Source organism: Salvelinus namaycush, unplaced genomic scaffold (assembly GCF_016432855.1).
Source record: "Salvelinus namaycush isolate Seneca unplaced genomic scaffold, SaNama_1.0 Scaffold110, whole genome shotgun sequence".
In the NCBI taxonomy this organism is placed as follows: domain Eukaryota; kingdom Metazoa; phylum Chordata; class Actinopteri; order Salmoniformes; family Salmonidae; genus Salvelinus; species Salvelinus namaycush.
In genome coordinates, this window is record NW_024057787.1 from 115731 (window position 1) to 142735 (window position 27005).

General features: G+C 41.1%; 1 protein-coding gene across 1 annotated transcript in view; it reads left to right on the top strand.

Moving 5' to 3' along the window:
- Positions 1-881: 881 nt before the first annotated feature.
- Positions 882-27005, top strand: part of LOC120035736 — a 106010-nt gene continuing 79886 nt past the window's right edge. The window contains exon 1 of the mRNA XM_038982297.1: positions 882-1271. Coding sequence (XP_038838225.1) covers positions 882-1271 — 390 coding nt within the window. The remainder of the gene's footprint in view (positions 1272-27005) is intronic.

The window sequence follows — 27005 nt, forward strand, 5'->3', positions numbered from 1 at the left end:
CCCCTGTAACTATTCCCCAGGTCGTTGCTGCAAATGAGAACATGTTCTCAGTCAACTTACCTGGTAAAATAACAGATAAATAAAAATAAAAAAATAAAAAAATAGCCCTTGTTTCTCTCCAGACCTGACTGCCCTTATCCAACACAAAAACTTCCTGTGGTGTTCTGCATTAGCATCGAACAGCCCCCGTGATATGTAACTTTTCAGGGAAGTTAGAAACCAATATACACAGGCAGTTAGAAAAGCCAAGGCTAGCTTTTTCAAGCAGAAATTTGCTTCCTGCAACACAAACTCAAAACAGTTCTGGGACACTGTACATTTCTGCAGCATTAGTAAAGATGTGATCAATAGATGTTGATGATTTCATAGATATAATCCTAACGAACTTGCCCTCCAAATACACCTCTGCTGTTTTCAATCAAGATCTCAGCGATCACTGCCTCATTGCCTGCATCCGTAATGAGTCTGCGGTCAAACGAGCACCCCTCATCACTGTCAAACGCTCTGTATCCTGGAAGGATATTGACCTCATCCCGTCAGTAGAGGATGCCTGGCTATTCTTTAAAAGTGCCTTCCTCACCAAAAAGGAGGTAGATGGGGCGCGGCTCTGTTGCGACCTGCAGTGTGTGTGGCGTTATCTTATGTTTTTAATGTTATGTTTTTAATTTGTACACTTAGTGGCGTTATTTTATGTTTTTAATTTGTACACTTAGTTTACAAACATTCTGCCAACCATGGATTTCCAGTGGTGGGGTGTTGGACTGATCTTGTTGATCGTGTACATACCCGCTACGAACGGACTAAATAATGAAAACGCTGCTGGCAGCGGAATCCAATACAGCAGGGAGTTTTTACTACAATGCAACTCAAATACGAACGCGATGGATATCCCAATGGCCCATCTAATACCTGATTGTCTGCGAGTGGATTACAAACCCAAATGCAAACGTGGAAAACGCGGGGGAATCAGACAACGACTTAAAAAAATTAAGAACAAACCTCCCTTACCCACCACCTTGCTGATTAATGCCCAGTCACTGAGGGGGAAAGCGGATGAGTTGTCAGCGAATCTGCGCTTCCAACACGAATACCGGGAGGCCTGTTTGCTGGCATTTACTGAGACTTGGCTGGATGACAGAGTCCCGGACAGAGAAGTGGAGCCGGCCGGCTTCACCCTGGTCAGAGCGGACCGCGATCTGACAGTCACAGGGAAACTTCACGGCGGGGGCGTCTGCCCGCTTGTCAGGGACCAGTGGTGTAAATCGATCCTGGTAAGAGAGCGACTCTGTACCCCCGACATTGAACTGCTTTCTGTGTCACTGCGACCTTACTATCTGCCCTGTGAGTTCCCCCAATTGTTTGTTACCGTTGTGTACATTCAACCAAAAGCTAATATAACAAAGGCATCAGAGATTATTTATAATCTGTCACAGAAACTGGAATCCATCTCCCCCGACGCACCCAAATTTATTTTAGGGGATTTTAACAACTGTACCTTGCGCAAAGTCCTGCGCACATACCATCAGTATGTGAAATGTCACACTAGGAAAAATAGGACTCTTGATTTGTGCTATGGGACAATACCAAAGGCGTTCTCTGCCACCACCAGACCTCCTCTGGGGACATCAGACCACAATGTGGTCTACCTCAGGCCAACTTACTGTCGCCTCCTGGAGAGGGAGAAACCCACAGTTAAAACTGTCCAGATCTGGAATGACAACAGTATCACTTGTCTCCAGGGGTGTTTTGACTGTACAATGTGGGAGGTATTTGAGGACAGCAGCTCTGATCTGGATGAACTCACAGAGGTTATTTCAGACTATGTAAACTTCTGTGTTGAGTCAGTTGTGCCTACTAAGACCTGTAAAATCTTCCCTAACAATAAGCCTTGGGTATCAAAACATCTAAAATCACTACTTGATAGGAAGAAGGCAGTTTATGCTGGGGGTGATAGACAGGCTTTAAGAGATGTACAACGTGAGATAAAAAGACAGATACTGGTGGACAAGGAGGCATACAAGCAAAGGGTGGAGAGGACCCTCTCCTCAGGAAACGCAAGGGTGGCCTGGCAAGGGATTAAATCCATGGCTAGCGCCCCCCATATAGGCAGGGGAAAAACCAGTGCTGACCTTGGGGGATATGAGGGCCAGAACATGGCTAATGAACTGAATGTTTTCTTCTCAAGATTTGAATCAGACAACTTCGTGTCGGAGGTAAAACAAATGGAAGCATCATTACAAATGTTTGAGAGAGTTGTTGTTCAACAGTCTGATGTTCTAAAGTTGTTCAGGGGATGTAACACATACAAAAGCCCAGGCCCAGACAAAATAAGTGGGCATGTGTTAAAGCACTGTGCTGAACAACTGGCTGGTGTTTTTACAGACATTTTCCAATCCTCACTCAACCAGCAACACGTTCCAGTATTGTGGAAAAAATCAATAATTATACCAATTCCTAAAGTATCGAATCCCTCTGTGCTGAATGACTATCACCCTGTCGCTTTGACATTCTTAGTTATGAAATGCCTTGAGAAAATTGTGAAAAGTCATATTCTCAGTGTCACCCAGAAGCTCCTCGACCCATTTCAGTTTGCCTATCAGACCAGCAGAGGAGTTGATGATGCCATTCTTACCCTCCTTAACATGGTCTATAGACATCTAGAAGGTACCAAATCCCATGTCAGGGTTCTGTTTGTTGACTTTTCTTCTGCCTTCAACACAATCCAGCCCTACATTCTGGCACAGAGAATCATTCGGGACTTTTCCTTAGATGGGGGGCTGCTTTTGTGGCTGTTGGACTTCCTGAGCCAACGCTCACAGCGAGTCAAAATAGGTCCCCATGTGTCGGATATACGCAATACCAATACAGGCTCTCCCCAGGGATGTGTTTTGTCCCCACTTCTGTACATCTTGTACACTAATAGTTGTACTAGTTCCCATACTGACAGACACCTCGTTAAGTTCGCTGATGACACTGCCTTGATCAGCCTGTTGCATGATGGCGAGGAACATCATGGCCCGGTCCTAGATGACTTTGTAGAGTGGTGTGAGGAATCACACTTGGTCCTCAATACCAACAAGACCAAAGAGATGTGCATAGACTTCAGGAAGCGTACAACACCTACCTCTGCAACATCTATCAGAGGTCAGAACATAGAAATTGTAGAGGAATATAAATATCTGGGTGTCTTTTTGGACAGTAAGCTTCAGTGGAGTAAATGTACAGACCAGATCTACAAAAAGAGCCAACAGAGACTGTACTTTCTGTACGTTCTTTTAATATAGACTTTACTATATTGACTCTGTTTTACAAATCCTTTATTGAGAGTATTTTAACTTTTTGTATTGTTTGTTGGTTTGGCAATGCCACTGTCAGTCAGAGAAACATGCTGAGAAGGATTACTACCACAGCAAGCAAGGTACTTGGAGTCAAACAGACAGGCCTGGATGAGATTTTTAAGGTCAGGGTCCTCCGTAAGGCTCACAAAATCATTTTAGACCCAAGTCACCCCCTGTACCTGGACTTTGAATTACTCCCCTCTGGGCGCAGGTATAGGGCACCCCTCAGCAGGAAAAATAGAACGAGACAATCATTTGTGCCAGGTGTGATATCCCTCTTAAATAGCTCGGGCAAATGTTCCCATTGACCCCGTAAGGCCAGCAGGCTAGTCTTTTCTTCTTTTTTAAATTTTAAATTTTATTTTATTTATTGGTGCGTCACTGTTATTGAAAGTTGTATTGTCAATCTTGTTTTGTATTTAACGCCACTTTAAATGTGTACATGACACTGCAACAAAATGTCCCTATGGGGACAATAAAGTAAGTAAGTAAAAAGTTCTGGGACACTGTAAAGTCCATGGAGAATAAGAGCACCTCCTCCCAGCTGCCCACTGCACTGAGGATAGGAAACTCTGTCACCACTGATGAATCCATTACAATAGAAAACAGCACTGCAGCCCCCACAGCAACTCGCCCAAACCTTCCCCATTTTTCCTTCTACCAAATCCAGTCAGCTGATGTTCTGAAAGAGCTGCAAAACTGGACCCCTACAAATCAGCCGGGCTAGACAATCTGGACCCTTTCTTTCTAAAATGATCTGCCGAAATTGTTGCAACCCCTATTACTAGCCTGTTCAACCTCTCTTTTGTGTTGTCTGAGATTCCCAAAGATTGGAAAAGCAGCTGCGGTCATCCCGCTCTTCAAAGGGGGGAAACTCTTGACCCAAACTGATACAAACCTATATCTATCCAACCCTGTCTTTCTAAGGTCTTCGAAAGCCAAGTTAACAAACAGATTACCGACCATTTCGAATCCCACCGTACCTTCTCCGCTATGCAATCTGGTTTCAGAGCTGGTCATGGGTGCACCTCAGCCACGCTCAAGGTCCTAAATTATATCATAACCGCCATTGATAAGAAACAATACTGTGCAGCCGTATTCATTGACATGGACAAGGCTTTCGACTCTGTCAATCACCACATCCTCATCGGTAGACTCAACAGCCTTGGTTTCTCAAATGATTGCCTCGCCTGGTTCACCAACTACTTCTCTGATAGAGTTCAGTGTGTCAAATCAGAGTGCCTGTTGTCCGGACCTCTGGCAGTCTCTATTGGGGTGCAAAAGGGTTCAATTCTTGAGCCAACTCTCTTCTCTGTATACATCAATGATGTCGCTCTTGCTGCTGGTGAGTCTCCGATCCACCTCTACGCAGACAACACCATTCTGTAAACTTCTGGCCCTTCTTTGGACACTGTGTTAACTAACATCCAGACGAGCTTCAATGCCATACATTTCTCCTTCCGTGGCCTCCAACTGCTCTTCACTGGAAGTAAAACTAAATGCATGCTCTTCAACCGATTGCTGCCAGCACCTTGCCGCCCGTCCAGCATCTACTCTGTATTGTTCTGGCTTAGAATATGTGGACAATTACAAACACCTAGGTGTCTGGTTAGACTGTAAACTCTCCTTCCAGACTCACAATAAGCATCTCCAATCCAAAATTAAACCTAGAATTGGCTTTCTATTTCGCAACAAAGCATCCTGCACTCATGCAGCCAACCATACCCTCGTAAAACTGAATATCCTACCGATCCTTGACTTTGGCGATGTCATTCATAAAATAGCCTCCAACACTCTACTCAGCAAATTGCATGCAGTATTTCACAGTACCATCTGTTTTGTCACCAAAGCCCCATATAATACCCACCACCGCGATCTGTATGCTCTCGTTGGCTGGCCCTCGCTTTATATTTGTCCCCAAACCCACTGGCTCCAGGTCATCTATAATCTTTGCTAGGTAAAGTCCTGCCTTTTCTCAGCTCACTGGTCACCATAGCAGCACCCACCCGTAGTACGCGCTCCTGCAGGTATATTTCACCGCTCACTCCCAAAGCCTATTCCTCCTTTGGTCGCCTTTCCTTCCAGTTCTCTGCTGTCAATGACTGTAACGAATAACAGTAACAATTATTTGATGAAGTATTACATTTGGCCTTTACTACTATAACCCATAGAAACACATTGAATACCACATTCATAAATGGCAAAAAAAACTGTCAAAAAATGTAAAATAAGGAATAATGTTTTGAAGTTTCTGTCCTATATCAATGAGATATGTGACTCACCACCTGGATTCGGTTTTGAAATGTTGTTTTTTACATTGGATAAAAGTAGAGCTACAAAATGGTGGATCATACACTACAGTTGAGGAACAATGGGAAAGTGATTCTGCTTTGTAAGCTGATCAACTTGTAAACTCACTTTTGAGAAAATCTGGTATCTATGATTTGGTATCTAGTGAAGAGCTCTTTGTCTACACCCATTCAGCATCGTTCACACTCTCTTAAGCTGTAGCCCTCTCATTTCGCTCTCGGAGCACACACTTAACACTCTGGCCGATGATTTGTTTACCTCTAGATAACATGAAAACAGCCTACCAGATCTGCTGGCAACAATTTCATTACGCTTTTTTTGCCGACGTTTACTGACACCTGTCTTAATCAACGGGTGTTGTACATACATCCTGTAACATTAGATCATGAGCCAGCCAGCTAACGTTAGCTAGTTAAACAACAATTAACAAATTGCCAACAATGACACAGTGTTAGGAGCTAACCAACCAGGTTCAATGTTAGCTAGCTAACATTAGATTCTAACTAGAACAGCAAACAGCTCTGGGAAACGACTAATAACGTCAGCTAGGGAGCCAGCCAACTAACGTTAGCTAGCTAGCTAACAGTACACTTTAGCTTAAGACATATAGCTAGCTAGGTAACAGTACACTTTAGCTTAAGACATATAGCTAGCTAGCTAACAGTACACTTTAGCTTAAGACATATAGCTAGCTAAGTAACAGTACACTTTAGCTTAAGACATTTAGCTAGCTAGCTAACAGTACACTTTAGTTTAAGACATTTAGCTAGCTAGCTAACAGTACACTTTAGTTTAAGACATTTAGCTAGCTAGCTAACAGTACACTTTAGCTTAAGACATATAGCTAGTTAACTGTACACTTTAGCTTAAGACATATAGCTACCTAGTTAACATTACACGTTAGCTTAAGACATGTAGCTAGCTAGCTAACAGTACACTTTAGACATGTAGCTAGCTAGCTAACAGTACACTTTAGACATGTAGCTAGCTAGCTAACAGTACACTTTAGACATGTAGCTAGCTAGCTAACAGTACACTTTAGCTTAAGACATATAGCTAGCTAGCTAACAGTACACTTTAGCTTAAGACATATAGCTAGCTAGCTAACAGTACACTTTAGCTTAAGACATATAGCTAGCTAGCTAACAGTACACTTTAGCTTAAGACATATAGCTAGCTAGTTAACAGTACACTTTAGCTTAAGACATATAGCTAGCTAGTTAACAGTACACTTTAGCTTAAGACATATAGCTAGCTAGTTAACAGTACACTTTACCTAAAGACATATAGCTCGCTAGTTAACAGTACACTTTAGTTTAAGACATATAGCTAGCTAGTTAACAGTAAACTTTAGCTTAAGACATATAGCTAGCTAGCTAACAATACACTTTAGCTTAAGACATATAGCTCGCTAGTTAACAGTACACTTTAGCTTAAGACATATAGCTAGGTAGCTAACAATACACTTTAGCTTAAGACATAAAGCTAGCTAGTTAACAGTACACTTTGGCTTGAAATGAAACCGCTGTCTGTCAAAATTAGAAACGTGTATAGTTGTCACGTCTGCTCCCGCTCACCCTCTCTGGCACTTGCGGGTGCCAGGCTGCCCAGCACAACGCACTCCTGCCACCATCATTACGCACACCTGCTTCCCTCTTCATGAGCATCAGCGATTATTGGACTCACCTGGACTCAATCACCTGTGTCATTACCTCCCCTATATCTGTCTGTTTTCCAGCTCTGTTCCCCGCTTCAGCATGAATTGTTGTATGTCTTTGTATTACCCGGTTCTGATGCTGTTCCTGTCCATACTTCCATTCATTTGTATGTGTTACCTTCAGATGAAGATTTAATATCTATATATATCTCCACACTTCCATTCATTTGTATGGGTTACCCTCAGATGGTTTAATATCTATATATATCTCCACACTTCTATTCATTTGTATAGGTTACCCTCAGATGAGTCACACGAGACTTGTGGGAGTCGTAGAGCACCATTGTGTTTGTGAGAGTCTCCCCTTTCCATAGCGGGGTCATATTAGTTTTTAGCTGAGACACACTTTCCACCCAGATGTGGAAGGCCAACATAGGCTGATGCTGTGGATTGCAAAGCAGCCGAAATTGGGAATTTTTGTAGTAGGATTCAGGATTCAGTAGGAATGTGTCAATAGACTATTAAAACTTCTTGTCAATAGGGGGGCGCTATTTTCACTTTGGAAAAAATCGTGCCCAAATTAAACTGCCTCGTACTCTATTCTAGATCATACAATATGCATATTATTATTACTATTGGATAGAAAACACTCTCTAGTTTCTAAAACCGTTTTAATTATATCTGTGAGTAAAACAGAACTCATTTTGCAGCAAACTTCCTGTCAGAAAGTGAAAAATATGAAATCGAGGCTCTGTTCCAGGGCCTACCTAATCTTTTGCTTGAAATCTATTAGTATACATGCACTTCATACGCCTTCCACTAGATGTCAATAGGCTGTGAGAGGTGAAATGGGGTCTCTAGCTCTTTCTATGGTCAAAAGAGAGCGCTTGGAATGACAGGACCCCAATTTCCATTGTTCAGGAAGACGCGGAAAGGACTTCCTTTTTTTTTCTGAAAAGCTGTTGTTATAGATGGCTACTATGTTCCGTTCACTGCGTTTGTTCACGAAGTAGAGCTTAGCGCCACTTGGCTAGTTTTGCTTGCTAAATCGAGAGGGAAAAAGGACATTCTAAAACCAAACAACGATTGTTCTGGACAAAGGACCACTTGTGCAAGATTCTGATGGAAGATCATCAAAAGTAGGACCCATTTATGATGTTATTTCATATATCTGTCGAACATGTGTACTATTAGTTCGCGCCCAGATTTTGGGCGCTCTCTCGCCATAACGTAAGCTGCATGTCGTACTGAAGTTATTTTTAGAATTCTAACACGGCGATTGCATTAAGAACTAGTGTATCTATCATTTCCTATACAACATGTATTTTTTAGTAAAGTTTATGAATAGTTATTTGGTCAGAATAGGTGAGTGTCAGAAATATATCCGGACATTCTGAGAAAAAGATGCTACTTGTTCACAATGTATAACCACGGATTTCAGCTCTAAATATGCACATTTTCGAACAAACCATATATGTATTGTGTAATATGATGTTATAGGACTGTCATCTGATGAAGTTTGAGAAGGTTAGTGAAAAAATGAATATCTTTTGCTGGTTTATTCGCTATCGCTAATGTGCCTAACGAATCAATGCTGTTGTGTGGTTGGCTATTGTAGTAAGCTAATATAATGCTATATTGTGTTTTCGCTGTAAAACACTTAAAGAATCGGAAATATTGGCTGGATTCACAAGATGTTTGTCTTTAATTTGCTGTACACCATGTATTTTTCATAAATGTTTTATGATGAGTATTTAGGTATTTCAATTTGGTCTCTGTAATTGTTCTAGCTGCATCGGTGCTATTTCCGATTGTAGCTGCAATGTAAAACTATGATTTATACCTCAAATATGCACATTTTTCGAACAAAACATAGATTTATTGTATAACTTATAAGACTGTCATCTGATGAAGTTGTTTCTTGGTTAGTTTGGTTGGTTCTTGGTTAGTTAGGTTGGTTTTGTGCAAGCTACCTGTGCTGTGAAAAATGTCTGTGCTTTTTTGTATTTGGTGGTGAGCTAACATAAATATACGTGGTGTTTTCGCTGTAAAACATTTTAAAAATCGGACATGTTGGCTGGATTCACAATATGTGTATCTTTCATTTGCTGTATTGGACTTGTTAATGTGTGAAAGTTAAATATTTCAAAAATATATATTTTGAATTTCGCGCCCTGCACTTGGACGGGCTGTTGTCATATTGAGCCCGACACCGGCCTGCAGCCATAAAAGGTTAACAACCCTCCAGACGAGCTTCAATGCCATACAACTCGACCTTCTGTGACCCCCAACTGCTCTTTAAATACATGTAAAACTAAATGCATGCTCTTCAACTGATTGCTGCCTGCACCTGCCCGCCCATCCAGCATCACTACTGTGAACAGTTCTGACTTAGAATATGTGGACAACTACAAATACCTAGGTGTCTGGTTAGACAGTAAACTCTCCTTCCAGACTCATATTAAACATCTCCAATCCAAAATGAAATCTAGAATCGGCTTTCTATTTCACAACAAAGCATCCTTCACTCACGCCGCCAAACATACCCTAGTAAAACTGACTATCCTACCGATCCTCGACTTCGGCGATGTCATTTACAAAATAGCCTCCAACACTCTACTCAGCAAACTGGATGCAGACTATCACAGTGCCATCCGTTTTTTCAACAAAGCCTCATATACCACCCACCACCGCGACCTGTATGCTCTCGTTGGCTGGCCCTCACTTCATATTCATCCCCAAACCCACTGGCTACAGGTCATCTATAAGTCTTTGCTAGATAAAGCTCCACCCTATCTCAGCTCACTGGTCACGATAACAACACCCACCTGTAGCACGCGCTCCCTGGGGTTTATTATGGATCCCAACTAGTTCCTGCCAAGGCAGCAGCTACTCTTCCTGGGGTTTATTATGGATCCCAGTTAGTTCCTGCCAAGGCAGCAGCTACTCTTCCTGGTGTTTATTATGGATCCCCATTAGTTCCTGCCAAGGCAGCAGCTACTCTTCCTGGGGTTTATTATGGATCCCCATTAGTTCCTGCCAAGGCAGCAGCTACTCTTCCTGGGGTCCAGGCAAATTAAGGCTGTTTATACAATAAAAAAAAATACAATACATTCACAGATTTCACAACACACTGTGTGCCCTCAGGCTCCTACTCCACCACTACCACATATCTACAGTACAAATTCCATGTGTACGTGTGTATAGTGCGTATGTTATCGTGTGTTTATTCATGTGTCTGTGCCTATGTTTGTGTTGCTTCACAGTCCCCGCTGTTCCATGAGGTGTTTTTCACCTGCTTTTTAAATCTGATTCTACTGCTTGCATCAGTTACCTGATGTGGAATAGAGTTCCATGTAGTCATGGATCTTTGTAGTACTGTGCACCTCCCATAGTCTGTTCTGGACTTGGGGACTGTGAAGAGACCTCTTGTGGCATACAAGCTGTGAGCCAGTAGTTCAAACAGACAGCTCGGTGCATTCCACATGTCAATACCTCTCATAAATGCAAGAAGTGATGAAGTCCATCTCCCCTCCACTTTGAGCCAGGACAGATTGACATGCATATTATTAATGTTAGCTCTCTGTGTACATCAAAGGGCCAGCCATGCTGCCCTGTTCTGAACCAATTGCAATTCTCCGAAGTCCCTTTTTGTGGCACCTTACCACACTACTGAACAGTAGTCAAGGTGCAACAAAAATAGGGCATTTAGGACCTGCCTTGTTGATAGTGCTGTTAAGAAGGTAGAGCAGCGCTTTGTTATGGACAAACTTCTCCCCATATTAGCTAGTGTTGTATCAAATTATTTGTGGGTCTGTGTAATCTGAAGGAAATATGTGTCTCTAATATGGTCATACATTTGGCAGGAGGTTAGGAAGTGCAGCTCAGTTTCCACCTCATTTTGTGGGCAGTGAGCACATAGCCTCTCTTCTCTTGAGAGCCATGTCTGCCTACGGTGGCCTTGCTCAATAGCAAGGCTATGCTCACTGAGAATGTACATAGTTAAAGCTTTCCTTAAGTTTGGGTCAGTCACAGTGGTCAGGTATTCTGCCACTGTGTACACTCTGTTTAGGACCAAATAGCATTCTAGTTTGCTCTGTTAATTCTTACTTGTCTCAAGTGTCGTGGTAATTTCCTGTATTACTCAATAAAGAGAGAGAGAGAGCCAACCACACCCAAGTCAGAGTTATATTATAAAGTCCATCTTTAATTATATATGAGCTTCACCAAAGCCCTTTAATGACTCTCAGATCAATTCAGTGTCTATAACTGAATTCTCTGAGAGTGTTTACAAAAAATTCTTAGTTTCATTTATAGCCAAAATACACCCCTCTCAACTTACAAAGAATCCTTTACCCGAAAGAGGAGTATCCTATCGCTAGACAGCATCAGCTATACATCATCGTTCAGTTTGATCTCCCAAGACAAGGTTTAAATCTCATGCTTGGTACTTCACTGTCTACCAAATCATTACCTCATCCAATGGCATATATCAATTGTAATTTCTAGATACTCCCAAACCTGGACAAACTCAAAATCAGACAGTGAGCCTCTTAGGTCAAATACTAGGTCAAGATAAGGGCAACCTCAGAGGGGAAATACAATGGTTCCAAACACTGCCTTACTCCTTCCCCCTATGAGAAAAGTAGGGAGTGACTGGCGTACAGACATTGTATGAGATAACTAACTGGTTCCCCAATTAATAACTCCATCCCGTCACATGGTTTAGGAATAGTTACAGACACGTTCCCATAAGAAAAGAACGTTCCATTCTGTCCTCCTCCCCTTCTGATATTCTACCTAGCACCACATGGTTTAACAGATACATTGACTTATGAAGACAAGCCTGACCTCTCCCCTCTCTGGCCCCATTCTAATGACAAGTATCTCACAAGCATATGATGAAAATAACATCGTATCTATGTTGCCTAGCTAAATCTGATTCAGCCACGACACAAGTAATTATATTTTAGTTTTCTCATGATATGGTTGGGTCTAATTGTGTTGCTGTCCTGGCGCTCCGTGGGGTCTGTTTGTAGTTGGGAACAGAGCCCCAGGACCAGCTTGCTTAGGGAGCTCTTCTCCAGGTTGATTTATCTGTAGATGATGGCTTTGCTATGTAAGGTTTGGGAATTGCTTCCTTTTAAGGTGGTTGTAGAATTTAATGGCTCTTTTCTGGATTTTGAACATTAACGGGTCTCGTCCTAATTCTGCTCTGCATGCATTATTTGGTGTTTTACGTTGTACACAGAGGATATTTTTTGCAGAATTCTGCATGCAATCCCATTGTGGTGTTTGTCCCATTCTGTGAATTCTTGCTTGGTGAGCGAACCCCAGACCTTACAACCATAATGGGCAATGGGTTCTGTAACTGATTCAAGTATCTTTAGCCAGATCCTAATTGGTATGTCAAATGTTATGTTCCTTTTGATGGCATAGAAGGCCCTTTTTGCCTTGTGTCTCAGATCGTTCACAGCTTTGTGGAAGTTACCTGTGGTGGTGATGTTTACTGTCAGGGCCCAGGTCTCGCAGAATCTGTGCAGAACATCTAGGTGCTGCTGTAGGCCCTGTGGAAAGAAACGTGTGTGTTTTTTGCCAATTTCAGCACACTTGTTGTTTGTGTACATGGATTTTATAATGTTTTATGTTTTTCCCCCGACAACACTTTCCATTAATCTGTTGCCACCTGTTATAGACCCCCCTCAGCTCCCAGCTGTGCTCTGGACACCATATGTGAATTGATTGACCCCCATCTATCTTCAGAGATCATTCTGTTAGGTGACCTAAACTGGGATATGCTTAACATCCCGGCCATCCTACAATCTAAGCTTGATGCCCTCAATCTCACACAAATTATCAAGGAAACCCACCAGGTACAACCCTAAATCCGTAACCATGGGCACCCTCATAGATATTATCCTGACCAACTTGCCCTGCAAATACACCTCTGCTGTTTTCAATCAGGATCTCAGCGATCACTGCCTCATTGCATCCGCTATGGGTCCGCGGTCAAACGACCACCCCTCATCACTGTCAAATGCTCCCTAAAACACTTCTGCGAGCAGGCCTTTCTAATCGACCTGGCCTGGGTATCCTGGAAGGATTTTGACCTCATCCTGTCAGTCGAGGATGCCTGGTCGTTCTTTAAAAGTACTTTCCTCACCATCTTAAATAAGCATGCCCCTTTCATAAAATGTGGAACTAAGAACAGATATAGCCCTTGGTTCACTCCAGACCTGACTGCCCTTGACCATCACAAAAACATCCTGTGGCGGACTGCAATTGCAACGAATAGTCCCCGAGATATGCAACTGTTCAGGGAAGTCAGGAACCAATACACGCAGTCAGTCAGAAAAGCAAAGGCTAGCTTTTTCAAACAGATATTTGCATCCTGTAGTTTTAACTCCAAAACGTTTGAGGACACTGTAAAGTCCATGGAGAACAAGAGCACCTCCTTCCAGCTGCCCACTGCACTGAGGCTAGGTCACACTGTCACCACTGATAAATCCACGATATTCGAGAATTTCAATAAGCATTTATCTACGGCTGGCCATGCTTTCCTCCTGGCTACCCAACCCCGGCCAACAGCTATGTACCCCCCGCAGCTACTTGCCCAAGCCTCCCCAGCTTCTCCTTCACCCAAATCCAGATAGCAGATGTTCTGAAAGAGCTGCAAAACCTGGACCTGTGCAAATCAGCTGGGCTAGACAATCTGGACCCTCTCTTTCTAAAATTATCCGCCGCCATTGTTGCAACCCCTATTACAAGTCTGTACAACCTCTCTTTCGTATCGTCTGAGATCCCTAAAGATTGGAAAGCTGCCGCGGTCATCCCCCTCTTCAAACGGGGTGACACTCTAGACCCAAACTGTTATAGACCTATATCCATCCTGCCCTACCTTTCTAAAGTCTTCGAAAGCCAAGTTAATAAAAAGATCACTGACCATTTCGAATCCCACCGTACCTTCTCCGCTGTGCAATACGGTTTCCGAGCTGGTCACGGGTGCACCTCAGCCACGCTCAAGGTACTAAACGATATCATATCCGCCATCGATAAAATATTGTACTGTGCAGCCGTCTTCATCGACCTGGCCATGGCTTTCAATTCTGTCAATCACCGTATTCTTACCGGCAGACTCAACAGCCTTGGTTCTCAAATGACTGCCTCGGCTGGTTCACCAACTACTTCTCAGACAGAGTTCAGTGTGTCAAATCGGAGGGCCTGTTGTCCGGACATCTGGCAGTCTCTATGGGGGTACCACAGAGTTCAAATCTCGGGCCGACTCTTTTCTCTGTATATATCAACGATGTTGCACTGGCTGCGGGTGATTCCCTGATCCACCTCTACGCAGACGACACCATTCTGTATACATCTGACCCTTCTTTGGACACTGTGTTAACTTCTTTGGGCTCAACTCCCGTTAACGGGATCGATTTGACAACATCCGGTGAAATGGCAGAGCGCCAAATTCAAAAAGAAATATAAAAAATATTTAACTTTCATACATTCACAAGTGCATCACACCAAATTAAAGCTTAACTTCTCGTTAACCTCTTGAGAATACAGGGGGTGCTGTTTCAACTTCGACATTTTGCGTTCCCAAATTAAACTGCCTCGTACTCAATTCTTGCTCGTACAATATGCATATTATTATTACTATTGGATAGAAAACAATCTCTAGTTTCTAAAACCGTTTGAATTATGTCTGTGGGTGAACCAGAAGTCTTTCTGCAGCGAAAATCATGACAGGAACTGCGAAGGTCTGAAAACTAGGCTCTGATCTCGGATCAGTTTAAAGCTCTGTATGTGTCCTATGGGTCGAAATGAACTGCACCCGCCTTCCCCTGGATGTCAGTAACCAATGAGAAGTGGAATGGAGTCTCTACGTATTTCTCAGACTTTATAAAAGGCCATGGAGTGGAAGGTCCGTTCTTTTGGACGCTCGTCAAGACGCAAGAGAGGACATCAGAATGGCATGCTCAAAAGCTCTCGTTATCGGCCTAAGATATATCCGTCTGTGATTTAATTCGATATAGGTGTTAGAAACATCATAACGAAGTTATTTTAAACCGATTTATATCAGTTTATGCGAGTATATTGCTATTTTCGGAATTTTCGTAGTATTGCGTTTTGAGGATTTGGACATGTGTGTGCCACGTAGCTATTGTTAGCTGCTAATTCCGAAGTTGAAGAGGACGTTTTACAACAAAGCAACGATTCTTTTGGACAAAGGACACCTTGCCCAAGATTCTGATGGAAGCTCAACTAATAGTAAGAACTATTTATGATGTTAATTCGTTGTTCTGTGGAAAAATGTAAAAGTATTTTTTGCCATTATTGCGGCACTGGTCTGGCTGTAACGCACACTGTATGTCTAGTAACGTTAATTTTAAAAATCTAACACAGCGGTTGCATTAATAACTAATGCATCTTTCAATTGCTGTCCAACCTGTATTTTTTAGTCAAGTTTTCGATTATTTATTGATTAGATTAGGTGCCTTTCCAAGATGGCGCCGGCCAGAATGCATGCCATGTTTTTACTGATTACATTGCATAACCACGATTTGTGCTGCTAAATATGCACATTTTCGAACAAAACCTATATGCATTGTGTAATATGATGTTACAGGACTGTCATCTGATGAAGTATATCAAGGTTAGTAAAATTATATATCTTTTGCTGTGTTGTTACGATCGCTAACCTGTGCTGCTGGTAAATTGCTTGTGATTCTGGCTATTGTGGTAAGCTCATATAATGCTATATTGTGTTTTCGCTGTAAAACACTTAAAAAATCTGACATATTGGCTGGATTCACAAGATGTTGGGCTTTCATTTGCTGTACGCTGTGTATTTTTCAGAAATGTTTTAAGATGAGTAATTAGTTATTTGACGTTGGTCTCTGTAATTATTCTGGCAGCTTCGGCACTATTTCAGATTGCAGCTGCAATGTAGAACTGTGATTTATACCTGAAAAATGCACATTTTTCTAAAAAAACATATGCTATACCATAAATATGTTATCAGACTGTCATCTTATGAAGTTGTTTCTTGGTTAGTGGCTATATATATCTTTATTTAGTCGAATTAGTGATAGCTACCCATGCAGGAAAAAAATGGTGGAAAAAAAAAGTTGTGTCTTTTGCTATCGTGGTTAGCTAATAGATTTACATATTGTGTCTTCCCTGTAAAACATTTTAAAAATCAGAAATGATGGCTGGATTCACAAGATCTGTATCTTTCATCTGGTGTCTTGGACTTGTGATTTAATGATATTTAGATGCTAGTATTTACTTGTGACGCTATGCTAGGCTATGCTAGTCAACTTTTTTTACTGTGGGGGGTGCTCCCGGAACCGAGATGGTGACTCGTGAGAAGTTAATCTAGCCACCGTGTCAGATTTCAAAAAGGCTTTACGGCGAAAGCAAACCATGCGATTATCTTAGGACTGCGCCCAGCATACCAACACATGAAAATCAGATTTCAACTTGCCAGGCGCAACACAAAAGTCAGAAATAACGATTTAATTCATGCCTTACCTTTGAAGAACTTCTTCTGTTGGCACTCCAATATGTCCCATAAACATCACAAATGGTCCTTTTGTTCGATTAATTCCATCGTTATATCTCCAAAATGTCCATTTATTTGGCGTGTTTGATTCAGAAAAACACCGGTTCCAACTCGCCCAGCATGACTACAAAATATCTAATAAGTTCCCTGCAAACGCTGTCCAAACATTTGAAACAACTTTCCTAATACAACTTTAGGTATTTTTTAACGTAAATAATCGATAAAATTTAAGACGGGATAAACGGTGTTCAATACCGGATAAAAACAACGTGACGTGCGTGACCTGGAGCGCGCATCAAAACATTAGAGAGCACTAGGCTGGACCCTCATTCTGAACTGCCGTACTTTCTCTAAAGAAAAACATCAACCAATTCCTAAAGACTGTTGACATCCAGTGGAAGCGATAGGAACTGCATCTATATATATATATATATATACATCTAGATACACATAGAAACGCCTCAACAACAAAACACTCCTGGATGGTTGTCCTTGGGGTTTCGCCTGCCAAATATGTTATGTTATACCCACAGACATAATTTTAACAGTTTTAGAAACTTTAGAGTGTTTTCTATCCAAATCTACCAATTATATGCAAATCTTAGCTTCTGGGCCTAGGCAGTTTACTTTGGGCACGTTTTGACGTCACATCCGGACGTTAAAATACTGCCCCCGAGCCCAAAGAAGTTAACTAACCTCCAGATGAGCTTCAATACCATACAACACTCCTTACTGGCCTCCAACTGCTCTTAAATGCTAGTAAAACCAAATGCATGCTCTTCAACCGTTCGCTGCCCGCACCCGCCCAACTAGCATCACTACTCCAGACGGTTTTGACTTAGAATATGTGGACAACTACAAATACCTAGGTGTCTGGTTAGACAGGAAACTCTCCTTCCAGACTCGCATCAAACATCTCAAAGTTAAATCTAGAATTGGCGATGCCATTTACAAAATAGCCTCCAACACCCTCCTCAATAAATTGAAAGCAGTCTATTACAGTGCCATCCGTTTTGTCACCAAAGCCCGACCTGTTCTCGTTGGCTGGCCCACGGTTGCTCGTCGCCAAACCCACTGGCTCCATGTCATCTACAAGTCACGCCTTATCTCAGCTTGCTGGTCATCAAAGCAGCACCCAACCGTAGCGTGCGCTCCAGCAGGTATATTTCACTGGTCACCCCCAAAGCCAATTCCTCCTTTGGCCGCTTCTCCTTCCAGTTCTCTGCTGCCAATGACTGGAACGAACTACAGAATTATTTGAAATTGGAAACACTTATCTCCCTCACTATCTTTAAACACCAGCTGTCAGAGCAGCTCACATATCACTGCATCTGTACATAGTCCATCTATAAATAGCCCAAACAACTCCCTCTTCCCCTACTGTATTTATTTATTTATTTAGCTCTTTTGCACCTCTGTATTTCAACTTTGCACATTCATCTACTGCAATTCTACCATTCCAGTGTTTTTAATTGCTATTTACTTCGCCACCATGACCTAATTTTTGCCTTTACCTCCCTTATTTCATAGAACACAAAGACAGAAGACAACCACCCACAAACCCCAACACAAAACAGGCTACCTAAATATGGTTCTCAATCAGAGACAATGACTAACACCTGCCTCTGATTGAGAACCATATCAGGCCAAAGATTGAAACGTGAAATCTTGACACACAATATAAAATGCCCACTCAGCTCACGTCCTGACCAACTAAAACAAAGAAAACACAAAAGAACTGTGGTCAGAACGTGACAAGGTCGCAGTTGTAAATAAGAACTTGTTCTCAACTTGCCTACCTGGTTAAATAAAGGTGATTTTTTTTTAAATAATAATAATCACAAAACTGTGAGTGGAGGTACCACATTTAACCACCTTACAGTGGATATTGATAGGCACCAATCACTCTCATTTGATTCCATCTCATAGTGGTTATTTGTCAGTATGTGTGAATTGAATTGTGTTTTTCAGTGGATTCATGTTCATTGAATTTCAATTGAACTTTGAACATTGAAAGCTGAGACCCTTAAAATAGAGTTGGTTTCAACCAAGTAAACTAAAGGAGTATATATGGCTGATATCTCAGTCTATTGGACTGTAGATGTAATAGAGTTGGGTTCACCCTGGTTAAATAAATGTGAAATATAAAAATGTTAATAAATTGGTTGACCCTCCTTTGGCAGCAATAACCTCAACCAAACATTTTCTGTATTTTCAGAACAGACTGTTTCAGTTTTGCAATGTTCTTGGGATGTCTGGTGTGAACGCTCTCTTGAGGTCATTCCACAGCATCTCAATCTGGTTGAGGTCAGGACTCTCAATTAATTCTGCTGATTTACTTCTGTGTTTTTGGTCAGTGTTCTGTTGCATCACCAAACTTCTGTTGAGCTTCAATTGGTGGACAGAAAGCCTTACATTCTCCTGCAAAATATCTTGAAAAACTTGGCAATTCATTTTTCCATAGATGATAGCAAGTTGTCCAGGCCCTGAGGCAGCAAAGCTGCCCCAAACCATGATGCTCCCTCCACCATACTTTACAGTTGGGATGATGTTTTGATGTTGGTGTGCTGTGCCTTTTTTTCTACACACATAGTGCTGTGTGTTCCTTCCAAACAACTCAACTGTAGTTTCATCTGTCATCATAATATTTTGCCAGTAGCGCTGTGGAACATCCAGGTGCACTTTTGCGAACTTCAGACGTGCAACAATGTTGTTTTTGGACAGCAGTGGCTTCTTCCGTGGTGTCCTCCCATGAACACCATTCTTGTTAGGTGTTTAACGTATCATAGAAACGTGCCCCTCTTCACCTGACGCAAAGAAAAGAAAATTCCAAAACTCGCAATAAACGTTCAATAAACTGATACAACTCGGATGAAAAAAACTACTTTATGATGTTTTTATCACATCTATCAAATAAAATCAGAGCCGGAGATATCTACCGTGTATACCGAAAGCTCTTCAGAAGGCAATCTGGGGTTCCTTCTCGCGCCTTCGAAGACAATTAAATTTCCAGACACGTCATTCCAAAAGCTCTTGTTCGACCTCAGATCAAGCTAGACACCCCATTCTACCTCCCACTGCCTGTTGACATCTAGTGGAAGGTGTATGAAGTGCATGTATATCCATAGATTTCAGGCAAATTAATAGGAAGGCCCTGGAACAGAGCCTCGATTTCAGATTTTTCACTTCCTGTCAGGAAGTTTGCTGCAAAATGAGTTCTGTTTTACTCACAGATATAATTCAAACGGTTTTAGAAACTTGAGAGTGTTTTCTATCCAATAGTAATAATAATATGCATATTGTACGATCTAGAATAGAGTACGAGGCAGTTTAATTTGGGCACGATTTTTTCCAAAGTGAAAACAGCGCCCCCCTATTGAGAAAAGGAGGACTGACAAACATGAAGGCTTTTAGAGATACTTTGTAACCCTTTCCAGCTTTATGCAAGTCAACAATTCGTAATCTTAGGTCTTCTGATATCTCTTTTGTTCGAGGCATGGTTCACATCAGGCAATGCTTCTTGTGAACAGCAAACTCAAATTTTGCAAGTGTTATAGGGCAGGGCAGCTTTTTTATAGGGCAGGGCAGCTCTAACCAATATCTCCAATCTTGTCTCAAGACTCCAGGTTAGCTGACTCCTTACTCCAATTAGCCTAGGGGTTCACATATGTTTTCCAACCTACACCGTGAATGTTTAAAATATTTATTCAATATAGACAAGAAAACTACAATCATTTGTGTGTTATTAGTTTAACCCTTGTGTAGTCTTAACATTCTGTATACTCCACTTGTCCCAAGGGTAAAAAAATGACCCGCCTTCTCTAAACCCCTAAAATAAAGCAGCTTAAAAACTTATTTGGGATCGGTGACCCTTCCACGGGATGGTTGAGCTAACGTAGGCTAATGCGATTAGCATGAGGTTGTAAGTAACAACAAAAAAAATCCCAAGACATAACAATATCTGTATTGGCAGAAAGCTTCAATTCTTGTTAACTTCTCTGATCTACGGATACCGAATACGGGTTCACTTTCCTCAACAACCGCTGAATTGCAGGGCGCCAAATTCAAAAATATTCCTAAAATATTTATAATCATGCAATCACAAGTGAAATATACCAATGCGATAAGCATGAGGTTGTAAGTAACAAGAACATTTCCCAGAACATAGACATATCTGATATTGGCAGAAAGCTTAAAAACTTCTTATGGCTGCAGGGGCAGTATTGAGTAGCTTGGATGAAAGGTGCCCAGAGGTGCCCAGAGTAAACGGCCTGCTCCTCAGTCCCAGTTGTTAATATATGCATATTATTATTAATAATAGAAAACACTCTGAAGTTTCTAAAACTGTTTGAATGATGTCTGTGAGTATAACATAACTCATATGGCAGGCAAAAACCTTAGAAAAAATCTAAACAGGAAGTGAAAATTCTGAGTGCGGCGTTGTTAAAGTCATTGCCTATTCAATTCCCTGTAATATATGGATATGTTTGCACTTCATATGCCTTCCACTAGATGTCAACAGTCAGTAGAACGTGGAATGAAGTTTAAGCTGTGTTGTGGGACCGGATGGGAGGGGAATGGGTCAGTGGTCTGGCAGATTGCCAGTTCTTGGTCACGCGCTTTCCTCACGTTGTCTCATTGCGTTCCATTACTTATACAGACATGAAAGAATGCTTCGGTTGCAACGTTATTGGATATAAATGATAACAACATCCTGAAGACTGATTGTCTGCTAAATTTGACCAGTTTATTCAACCTGGAATATACATTTTTAAAGTTTTCGTCCGACGTTTGCCTGCATCTGCGCGAGCGTTTGGACACGTGTACTACACATGCTAGCAACATTAGCTAATTGGACATAAGTAATGGACATTATCGAACAAAACAATGATTTATTGTGGAACTAGGATTCCTGGCACTGCATTCTGATGAAGATAATCAAAGGTAAGGGAATATTTATGATGTAATTTCGTATTTCTATTGACTCCAACATGGCAGAGAAATGTTGTTAAATCGCCATATCAGATTATTGCATGGTGTGCTTTTTACGTAAAGTTTTTAAAAACTTTTTTAACATATCATTTGTAAAACATGTATCTTTCATCAAAGTTTATGATGAGTATTTCTGTTATTTGACATGGCTCTCTGTAATTACTCCGGGTATTTTTGGAGGCATTTCTGAACATGGCGCCAAAGGTAAACCGAGATTTGTGGATATAAATATGCACATTATCGAACAAAACATAATTGTATTGTGTAACATGATGTCCTATGAGTGTCATCTGATGAAGATCATCAAAGGTTAGTGATTAATTTTATCTGTATTTCTGGTTTTTGTTACTACGATCCTTTGCTGGGAAAATGGCTGTGTTTTTCTGTGGCTATGTACTGAGCTAACATAATTGTTTGGTGTGCTTTCCCCGTAAATCCTTTTTGAAATCAGACATGTTGGCTGGATTCACACTATGTGTAGCTTTAAGTTGGTGTCTTTCATGTGTGATTTCATGAAAGATTGATTTTTATAGTAATATATTTGAATTTGGCATTTTTTTTTGGATTTTGGCCTGTTGGGACGCAACCGTCCCACCTATCCCAGAGAAGTTAATGAAAGTTAGATTTTTATAGTAATTTTCATAGTAATTAATTTGAATTTGGCGCTCTGCATTTTCTCAGGCTTTCTGCCAAGTGAGACAGTAGCGTCCCGCCTAAAATCAGATTTTTGGATATAAATATGAACTTTACCGAACAAAACATACATGTATTGTGTAACATGAAGTCCTATGAGTGTCATCTGATGAAGATCATCAAAGGTTAGTGATAAATTTGATCTCTATTTCTGCTTTTTGCTACTCCTCTTTTTCTGTGACTTGGCTCATACCTAACATAATCGTTTGGTGTGCTTTCGTCGTAAAACCTTTTTGAAATCGGACACTGTGGTTGGATTTACAACAAGTGTATCTTTAAAATGGTGTAACATACTTGTATGTTTGAGGAATTTAAATTATGGTTGTTTTGAATTTGGCAGTTTCACGCTACCGTGAAACGCTACCGTCCCACATACCCGAGAGAAGTTAACACAGACTGGACCAGATCCACCTGGAACTAAACACAGGAGAGAGAGAGGATATTAACACAGACTGGACCAGCTGAGAGAGGATATTAACACAGACTGGACCAGCTGAGAGAGGATAGTCATATTAACACAGACTGGAGCAGCTGAGAGAGGATAGTCATATTAACACAGACTGGACCTGTTGAAAATACCTGCTTTAATCAGTCAGTTGCTTACAAAGACGACACTGAATGTTCCTGAGTGGCCTAGTTACAGTTTCGACTGAAATCAGCTTGACAATCTATGACAAGACTTGACAATGGCTTTCTAGCAATGATCAACAACCAACTTGACAGATTTTGAAGATTTTTTTAAAGAAAATATTGTACCATCCAGGTTTGCAAAGCTCTTAGAGACGTACCCAGAAAAACTTACAGCTGTAATCGCTATTCACTGCCAAATGTGATTCTAACATCAAATCACATTTTATTTGTCACATGCGCCGAATTCAACCTTACCATGAAATGCTTAATTACACACCCTTAACCAACAATGCAGTTTAAAAAAGACGAATAAGAATAAGAAATAAAAATAACAAGTCATTAAAGAGCAGCAGTAAAATAACAACAGCGAGACTATATGAAGGGGATACAGAGTTAATGTATTGAATCAGGGGTGTGAATTCGATATTTATGCATTTCATTTTCAATAACTTTACATTTCTAAAAACATGTTTTCACTTCGTCATTGTGGGGTATTGTGATGTCATTGTGGGATATTGTCATGTCTTTAAGCACCAACTGTCAGAGCAGCTCACAGATTACTGCACCTGTACATAGCCCAAACAACTACCTATTTCCCTACTGTATTTATTTATTTATTTATTTTTCCTCCTTTGCACCCCATTATTTCTATCTCTACTTTGCACATTCTTCCACTAAAAAAATCTACCATTCCAGTGTTTTACTTGCTATATTGTATTTACTTCACCACCATGGCCTTTTTTTTGCCTTCACCTCCCTTATCTCACCTCACTTGCTCACATTGTATATAGACTTATTTTTCTACTGTATTATTGACTATGTTTGTTTTACTCCATGTGTAACTCTGTGTTGTTGTATGTGTCGAACTGATTTGCTTTATCTTGGCCAGGTCGCAATTGTAAATGAGAACTTGTTCTCAACTTGCCTACCTGGTTAAATAAAGGTGAAATAAAAAATAAAAAAATGGTGGGGTATTGTGATGTCATTGTGGGGTTATTATGATGTCATTGTGGGGTATTCTGTGTAGGTGGGTGAGAAATAACATCAATTTAATACATTCTGAATTCAGGCTGGAACACAACAAAATGTGAATACTTTCTGAAGGCACTGTATTTAATTACGAATAAAAATATATATTTTAGGTGACATGTTGGCATTGGTCTTTAGTCGAAAAAGAAAGGAAATTCACATGAGCACAACAGCGTTGACCTACTACAGAAGCTATGTTGGTCTATTGTACTTCAAACAATGTGTAAGCAGGTTGCTTAGGATTCAAACCTTCTCTGCAATGACCCACCAGACATTTCTAAACCCAGAGGCACAATATCGCAAGACTTCGGGGAATGCTTGCGAAACAGACCAAGCAGACCAGGCCGGGGTTTGGGGTTAGAGAAGCACACTTCCTTAGTTGTTCATTTTCTAGAAATGTAAAGGCCTAGACCAAGATTAGAGCCAATGTCTTCAGTAGTGGAACATGTTATTACTCAAAACTCATGAAAGTGACAAACTGACACATTTTCTAACACATTTTAGGAAGCTTTATTTGACAAGTTAGCAACCATACACTGGTTTAAAAAGAAGTGCATGATAAACTAACTAACTCTGCTGTGGAAATTTCACACCTCTCTGTTGCTGATACTGTTGGAGGTCAAGGTCGCAGTTGGTCACGAAAAGGGAAGGAGGGAGAGAGAATATAAGAGAAAGGAGAAGTAAAGTAATGGACTGACAGGGTTGTGGTTATTCACCGCTGCTGAAGAGAGCATCTTTTTCCATCCAACATGACGTTCTGATGAACAGGGTCACTAGGTAAAGAGAGAGGAGAGAGAGATGAGTGGGGGACAGAGGCGCTGATCCAGTCTACTGCAGTGAAGACCTCCAACACCACAGGAACAGTTATACACCCCAACTGTGTGAATTTAAGTATGCTCTCTCTAATTCTCTCGTTCTCTCTTTCTTTCTCTCTCTTAATGATCGGCTATGAAAAGCCAACTGATATTTATTCCTGATTATTATTGGACCATGCTTGTCATTTATGAACATTTTGAAAATCTTGGCTCTCTCTAATTCTCTCCTTCTCTCTTTCTTTCTCTCTCTCGGAGAACCTGAGCCCTAGGACCATACGTCACGGCAAACCGGGCATGATGACTCCTTGCTGTCCCCAGTCCGCCTGGCCTTGCTGCTATTACAGTTTCAGCTGTTCTGCCTGCGGTTATGGAACCCCTACCTGTCCCAGACCTGCTATTTTCAACTCTTAATGATCGGCTATGAAAAGCCAACTGAAAATTATTCATGATTATTATTTGACCATGCTTGTCACTTATGAACATTTTGAACATCTTGGCATAGTTCTGTTATAATCTCCACCCGGCACAGCCAGAAGAGGACTGGCCACCCCTCATAGCCTGGTTCCTCTCTAGGTTTCTTCCTAGGTTTTGGCCTTTCTAGGGAGTTGTTCCTAGCCACCGTGCTTCTACACCTGCATTGCTTGCTGTTTGGGGTTTTAGGCTGGGTTTCTGTACAGCACTTCGAGATATTAGCTGATGTACGAAGGGCTATATAAAATAAACTTGATTTGATTTGATTGATTTGAACAGGTCTCAGTGTTTAATGTGTAGTTAGATACATTTTACACCCCAACAGGTCTCAGTGTTTAATGTGTAGTTAGATACATTTATACACCCCAACAGGTCTCAGTGTTTAATGTGTAGTTAGATACATTTTACACCCCAACAGGTCTCAGTGTTTAACTTCTTTGATATAAGGGGGCAGCATTTTCACTTTTGGATGAATTGCGTGCCCATAGGGTTAGGGTTAGGGTTAGGGGTTAGGGGTAGGGTTAGGGTTAGGGTTAGGTTTTTTGAACATAATTGTGTTTCGTTTCAGCTAGTTTGTTTTACGGTGCACAGGCCAATCTCCTGTTTATCCCTCTTCTGATGATCTGTTATATTAGGTGTAGTACTTAAAAAGGCCCGTAGGTGTCCTCCTAAGATCATAAATTAAACTGAAGTAAGTTCTGAAATGCCTCTTTTTCTGGGTGACAGTGCAGGAGCCGATGTGGTGAAAGATTCATTCAACCATAATGTTGTTAAATATGAACATAAAAGCAATGTTGTGCATTTAGTTGGTTTTATTGTTTTATTCTGTTAAAAGAAAGGAAAGACCTAAGAAAAGGAAATGCCAAACTAAAACCGAACAAAACATAAATATATCGAGTATAGATAAAATATAAATAAAACCATGTTCTTCTCCATCCATTTTCCTGTCTGTTAAAACCCATTTTCTACACCCTCTCGTTCAGGCCAATCGGGCGTTATTGTCTGCAGGTGCTGGATCCACTCCCGTTCTACCCTCTTTCGCTGCCCACAGGTCCAGCCTATGTGTGACTGTAACCCTGATATGGTAAGGTGGGTGATGGGGTGCTCCTGGAAGTGGGTTATGAGTGTCGTTTGTAGGTGTGCCCTTTTGATGTTATACAGGTGTTGTTTGAGTCTGGTTTCTATGGTGTGTTTGGTTTCTCCGATGTATTGTTTATTGCAGAGTGTGCATGTAATGATGTAAATGGCGTTATGGGTGTTCAGTGAATAGGATTCTTGTACTGGTGCTGATGTATGGCTGTGTATGTTTGTAATGAACTTTATCTGTCGAAAATGGAAATTGTGAGATTTGGGGTCTTGTGGTGGTTTACTACTGAATCTTGCTTTGGTGAGGAGGTCCTTTAAATTGTTGTTCTTTCTGAATGCTGAAATTATTCTGTATGGTTTGAGTGGTATGTAAGTGTGCTGAACTGTAGAGAAGTTGTGTTTGATTGATTGATGTA